This window comes from Thunnus maccoyii, chromosome 6, assembly GCF_910596095.1.
Source record: "Thunnus maccoyii chromosome 6, fThuMac1.1, whole genome shotgun sequence".
In the NCBI taxonomy this organism is placed as follows: Eukaryota; Metazoa; Chordata; class Actinopteri; order Scombriformes; family Scombridae; genus Thunnus; species Thunnus maccoyii.
Window position 1 is genome coordinate 72,501 of NC_056538.1, and position 7,140 is coordinate 79,640.

The 7,140-nt window shown below is 38.9% G+C and overlaps 1 protein-coding gene across 1 annotated transcript in view; it reads right to left on the reverse strand.

Moving 5' to 3' along the window:
* LOC121898232 (ephexin-1-like) overlaps nucleotides 1–6,842 on the reverse strand; it is a 52,243-nt gene extending 45,401 nt beyond the window's left edge. The window contains exons 1-6 of the mRNA XM_042413164.1: nucleotides 6,802–6,842; nucleotides 5,122–5,457; nucleotides 4,556–4,620; nucleotides 2,913–3,163; nucleotides 1,132–1,292; nucleotides 861–1,013 (exon numbers count right to left, since the gene is read on the reverse strand). Of these exons, the coding sequence (XP_042269098.1) occupies nucleotides 861–1,013; nucleotides 1,132–1,292; nucleotides 2,913–3,163; nucleotides 4,556–4,620; nucleotides 5,122–5,457; nucleotides 6,802–6,806 (971 nt within the window). The 5' untranslated portion in view covers nucleotides 6,807–6,842. The remainder of the gene's footprint in view (nucleotides 1–860; nucleotides 1,014–1,131; nucleotides 1,293–2,912; nucleotides 3,164–4,555; nucleotides 4,621–5,121; nucleotides 5,458–6,801) is intronic.
* Between the last annotated feature and the right edge of the window lie 298 nt (nucleotides 6,843–7,140).

Genomic DNA, 7,140 nt, shown 5'->3' on the forward strand with positions numbered 1-7,140 from the left:
AAAATGTGTGATTTTTTTATTGCTTGTTTTTGTCAGTTGCTGAAAATAGTAAAATGACCATAGATATAGGCTGCTTAAATATAATCACCTGATTGCGGGGACTGTATGACGATAAATTTATTTTTAAAAAGACAAAAAGTGGGGTAGCAAAACCATAACTTTGCTCCCCCTAAATGAATAATGGGAATGAATTTGCTACATTTGGAGGGGCCTATGGACTTCCTAGTGCTGCATCTCCCAAATGTTAGTTCATAAACTAGTCACTGGCCTTGCAATTTTCTCAGAGGTTTTTCCAGTAACTCAAACTGTGATTGCTGGCACAGATCCCATTTAGTGTCTGCAAAAGTATCTGTCCTCTGAAGTGTGGGAACGTCACACTCTCACTCAGATATGTGTGGTTGATGAAGAGGGACATACACATTATATTCATAGCAACCACACCCTGCACATCACATTTGTCATGATCAAAACCTGTTCTCCTCTGAAAAGAGACGGGCTAACAAAACATTCACAAACATTAAAAAACATAGCAATGTATGAGGGATGACACCTATTATTCTCTCACTCTAATTAATTTTCTTGCACTTATTCTCTCTCCAAGCATGAAATTATCATCAGTATGCAGCCAGTCAAGCAGGTCACAATGTTGTTCTGAGCAGAGGCCTTCTATTATTTACTTCTTCCAAAAGACAAAATACTGTCCAGTATCAAGAAAAATCACAATATATTTTGATAAATCATCACTATTTGCTTCAACAGGAAATGACTACCCGGCTCATGTACTATTCCACAATTAACCACTAGTGTAGCATAAGACATAGTCCACATGAAATAGATGTATTCATAAAATAGGTACTCACGAAATGCGTCTGTAGTTCTTCTCTTGGTACACCTGGTTAATAACGTATTTGATGAAGACACTGAAGTGTTCAACAGCGTGGTGGTAAACAATGTCACACACATCAGAAATCAAAATAGACTTCTCAATTCGGTGCTCAAGATCCATCAGGAACCTGAAAATATTAAGAGACCATTATCCAGTGATATGAAGCTAATGCTTCTTTGCTGGACTGGAACTTCACAATTGAGATGTATGATCACTGATTGGTGTTAATCAAGACCTTGTCCTACCGTTCACTGGCTTTCATGACTTCCTCAATGTTGGAGAACAGAAAATGCATGTCGGATTGGCAGAGAGTGTTGATTAAAACAGGGTTATGAAGAAAGTGAGTCTCTAAAATCTCCAAACTCTTGTAGTAGGATGCTTCTGAGGTAACAAGCTCAAACATGGCCTAGACAAAAAAAATCATAAAGCACATTAATACTGACTGGAGATCCCTGCATCCAGTGAGCAGTTGATATGATAAAATTCTGATGAAGTAGGATGTCCTGCTGTCTCAGCTGGCTATGACACATACTGGATGAAAGTCATTGTTTTCATTTTACTGATTTCCACTTAAGCCTTCAACCACATCTTGTGGTCTTCATCAGCAAATGGAGTTGGCTAAGGTGTCTTCATGTGACCTAAGTGTGGAACTTTGATCATGTGATAACAGGTGGCTGTATATAAAAGGGAGATTATAACCACTTTCTTGGTTTCATGATGGTCTTGTTTTCAAAGACTGAATGAACTGCGAAAACAGACAAAATCAGCTGTTTGTGAACACCTGACCACTCACAGCATTGAATGGCAAAGAGTCAACGATCATCGACCAGGAGTCGACAGTGGACAGGCGAAAGGTGATCAAGGAGGACATGCATATCCAATGTCAGAGACCGGGTCAGGTTACCATCTCCCTGACCACCATATATGTACATATGTTCCATACATAGGTCACGTAAAGACAACTGGGCCAGCTCCATTTGTTCAAGAAGACCATATGATGTTTTCGAACCTCTGACTGAACCTCTAATTCAATTTCAATGTATCAGTCTAAACAATTGCCTTCTTTGACATTATTAAGGGATTTATATTATCCCCACCCCTCCTCTTTTCCATGAGTGGATGAGTTATTATCGTATATAGGTCATTATGACACAAACATTATTTATGAGGTATATCAGCCACAGATTGTCCAACTGATTTGTTTGTGAATATCAGGTTTCATTTTATTTGGAGAATCAGCAGCAGCCTGACTTGCAGAGACTGACCTGAGCTCTGATGTCATAGTGAAATATCTAGCTATAAATTCAGGAGTTGAATGAAAAGTGACACAAGGAGAAGTTTTTGAGATGATTTAGAGATAAGTTTAAGCTTTGCTGTGGCTCTTTCATTAAACTCTTGAAATGTGTAATCCAAATCAACAAATTGTCCTCTGATGATGTGTGAGTGACTACCTGGTGAAATGGAAGAACCGAGTTCTTTACTACTCGACTCCACTATATGAAATAACTTTAAACAAAAGTGAGGGAAAATATGATTGTTGTGGTCTCTCTATGCCTTTAACAAGCTATCTCAATCTTAAAAAAGAAGAATGACGTGTGGAACAACACTGTTGGTTCACATCAGCTCAGAAAACAACTGTCCAGTTGGAGTATGAAAATGACATGCTCAACACAACACACACACAGACCTACAGATACTACCTACTGCACTGCAGCAGATAGTTGGTTTAAACAGTAATGAGTAATAAGTAATGAGTAGCATATTACCTAAAGGTTATTATACATTCATTGTCTTTAGAGTGAAAATCTATTATATGTCAATTCATGATACAAGTCATTCTTTAGCCAAGTTATATCAGCAAATACAAACACAATAAATGTTGGTACTGTATGTGTGAGTGCAAATGTGTTCTTCTTTATCACAGAATAATGAAACCTTTCCAGTCATGTTTACCTCTTAAATGCAATATGCTATAAATATTGTTGTACCTATCCACATTACCCTTCACCCTCACAAAATTTCTCACCTCTTGCATTATGATTTCTTTCTGCGGTAATTGGGTGAGCAGACCACTGGCCTGCACAGCTTCCAGGTTCTGCCACAAGCTCAGTGAGCGTGCACTGTTTCTTAGCTGCAGCTGTAACACTGGGGGAGACATGACACCAGACCCTGCCACCACAGTCGCTGCCATGACTCCAGGAGAAAGGTTCTCACGCTGCCGCCGTTGCTCAATCTCCTGTTGCTTGGAGGTATCCCGGTATTCCTGGTACAAGACGGCTGGAGGGTCAAAAGAAAATGAGTCAGGCATTATGTACACAGGAAGAATTTCTTTTTGTTTTTTGCAAAGTCATGGCATGGGAAAGGCATGTCACTTTGCTTTAGGGATGACCGTTGTGACTTAGTGACATATTTTTGAGACATTAGGAACAGTTTTAGAGAGTTGCTGCCACATTTCTGGGTAAGCCTATGTTTCCCTAGCCTGTGTAAACTCTTATGTTGCTAGCATTGCATTTGAGGTGGAAGAATGTTAATAGTTTAAATAAAGGTTAAATAAAAAAAAATAATACAACTTAAAAAAGTAAACATAACTTTACATCATAACATTCCTGTCAAGTTTTTCAATTTGATATTTATTCACCATAGTATGTGTTGCAAAATGTTATTAGTGTATGGAAGGTCTGGTTAAGTTTATTCAACTAAAACACTTTGGTTAAAGCAATAGCTCAACATTTTGGAAAATATATGTATTTGCTTTCTTTCTGTGAGTGAGGTGAGTAGATTGATATTGATTGAATCTCTTGTCTGTCTAGTAGTGAGAGGACCTTGAATTAAGTTAAAAAAAAATTAAACTCATGGAGAGTGTAGTTGTGTTACTACACATCTCATCTTTTCAGAGGAATTGATAAAAGAAAGTCTCTGGACATACTATTCATTATAGGACAAAGGCTAGTGGAACAGAAGATAGCCAAGAAGTGAGTTTGCAACTCTCTGCCACGAGGCAGTCAGTGCAGAGGTTGGAGAACAACACAGATACTGTTTCTCTCACCAAGTTTCAGGTGGGTTGCTGATAAGAACAGACATTCTTTTCAGGGAACATTGGCCATGTGTATATCAAGAGGGAAGGTGACTTTGAACAACAGGGGCCAGTTACATAATCTCACTCAGTCATATACTGCAGATTGCTTTAGTGGGCGTAGAGCTGGATTGTGAATTACATAAGAGAGAGTGAAACGCGCACACACAGCCAAAGAAATGCACAGCTTGGAGATAGAGAAACAGTACATATATATGTAAACCACAGACAATGTAGCACTTTTTCAAGCTATCCTGTTCTTTTGTTTTGCTTTTTAATTGTTTACTTCCTAGTCCTGCAGGTAACCTGACATCTTAAGTAAATTTGGAGTAATCCCTGCAAATAACCATTATACTGTGTACACACATTACTACACAATGGAGAGTAGTCTGTCAATATAGCCACACTATCAGCCTAGAGAGGCACTCAACCTTGTTGAAAGAGTCATGCAGTGATAAATACAACATAGTAAACCTGTAGTCTGTTGTTGGGTTACTAAATTGTTTACTAGAAAGAGACGGTTTTGTAGAAACAGCTCCGGAAGTGGTAAAAGTAAGTGAAATATATGAACTACCCTTTGACAAGTATTTCCTCACCAATGTTTTTGACAATGTTGAGACTGTGGCAAATTGTCTGGGAGTCATCTTCATTGCTCAGCAACCTGAATAGAAAGAAAAAAGGACAGATACATGTTTGGACAGGCTGGCGGATACATATATTCATTTTATGCTTGATGATTCATTTTTCTATAAATAAATAATAAATTATGCAGCAGTACTGTTGGTGCATTCCAGCACACACACACACAACGATGAATTGTTTGCATTGTCTTCTCCATCAAACCCAACAGATTGAATCAAAGCACCCAGATTGCTCTTTGTATCAATAAAAATATAAAAACATCTGTGCCTCTTCACATTCACTTTCTTGCCACACTAGAAGTCACAACTCAATCATTTCAATCTTTCCATCACCTATTTTCTCATAATTCAGTGTATTTGTCATTTTGTAGCTCAACAAACAAAAGCTTTTTTTTGATTTTTTATTTGCTTGTTTTATGTTTTATATACACTATTTATTATTAGCAGAAACCCAAAGTTTAAGCCTCCTTTTTCATTTCTACCCTTTGCACCTCTCTGTTTCCAATGTAATTTGGTCTGACCTGAGGTTGACGTTATCCTGGTCTGCTCCATCAAAGCTGGGCTGTTGTGAGCTCATGATTTTCCCTCTGACCTCCTGTACAGTGCAGGCTGCAGCGGTTTGCTCAGACAGCTTTTTTATGTCTCCACCATGAATGCTATGAGTCCGGTAAGTGATCATGTCAGCTGTAAAATCTCTATTCTGGCTGCTGGAGGCAGCAGATATGTCCACACTCCCTCCTCCCACTCCTCTTCTCCTATTCACAGCATCCTTGTTGTAAAGAGCATGTCTGCTGTTGGCCTCACCATTGCTTGGCAACACAGTTCTGGAATGATGGAGCTGTGGTGAAAGCTGAGGGCTACATTTGACAGGACAAAACACACTTTGGAATCACATCTATTGCAAGCCATCTTCACCAAGGAACTGAACTGGAACTGTAAGGCATATTAATATTCTCTGAGTATAGTGAGGTCATGTACAGCTTCCTCTGTACATTTTCGTATAGGATTTTCACAGTTGTATTTTTATTTGTTTAAAGTTGAGTGCATTCTACACTTTTGTTCAGCAACAGACTTTTTTAGACATGCTGTGTCATAATTTAGTAGCTGGATCCTCTAAAGTCTGCATTTCTAGTTCAAATACTGTAAGCTTCAGCAAATGTGGCCAGCCTTGCAACCTTCCTTTGCCCACATTTTGTGGACACAACTAATGTATCCTTTGTAGTAACATAATGTACCTTTAAATCTGGTCTGTAATCACCAAACCAAAACTGCCAACAGCACTGGACAGGTTCCAAAGGCATGGACCAAGAGTAAAGGGATGGACAAAACAGAAGTAGGACATTCACATCTGATGCACGACCATCTTTGAACAGGGACAGGAGTTACTATCCCCCCTTTATGTATCACCACCGGTTATCATGTGACCAAAGTTCCATACTGAGGTCGAGCTAAACCAATTGTTTGCTAAATGAAGACCATGAGACATGGATGAATACTCTGACAGTCAGTAAATTGACTTTTGAGCTTTGATATTTTGTTTCATATACTGTCTCTGTTGAAGGTCAATAATTAAGTTTCATGGTCACCTGTAATGGTTTAACGGAGCATTCAGGTTATCCTGGACAACGTATCCTGTTTATTATTTGTGTTAAAGTTAGTGTTATTATCTCTCTCTATCTCTCTGTATAAAGCAATCTCTGTATATAAAAAAAACCCTCAGTTACCTCAAAATACCTCGGGAGTCAACGTGCGGAAATATGGACAGCGCTAATCTGCCGTTGCAATCCACACTGTGGTCGGAGGTGGGATTACATCTGTAGTGATAATGACTTGAGAAGTTTAAGAGACTTAAGCTCTACCATTGAACTGTGGTAACGTTACTGTGAACAAAACTCGGCATGTACGTTCAAAACTTAGTGCTAGATATATCAGGCACGTTCAGAAATATATAATAATACCTCATAAACAATGTTGCTTCTACAACGTTGATTTGCTTCTTCTTCTGACTGAAGTTAACGAGCGGAAATACGGACAGCGCCAGTCTACCATTGCAGCCGACATTGCGGTCGGAGATGGGATTACATCTATAGTGATAATGACTTGAAAAAGTTTAAGTGACTTAAGCTCTACTGTTGACCTGTGTGCTGTGAGTGAAGACTTAGTGCTAGATATCCCAGGCACGTTCAGAAATATATAAATACCTCATTAACAATGTTGCTTTTGCACGTCGATTCAACGAGCGGAAATACGGACAGCGCCACACTGCTATTGCAACCCATCTATCCACAGTGATAAGAACTACCATAGAGAATGAATAGAGAAAGTTGAGAGAGTTAAGCTCTATTTCCGTTCCTCACACGCGGGAACTTTGTATGTATGTTCAAGACATAGTGCAGGATATCTCAGGCACGTTTTGAACGAGCACTACAGTTCATCCATCAACTTCAGCTCAACTCAAAATTGTAGTCTTCAGATATTCTGCGTTTGAGGCGTTTAGGGAACATCAGTATATTGCAGTGTCTACTGATAGCCTACATCAC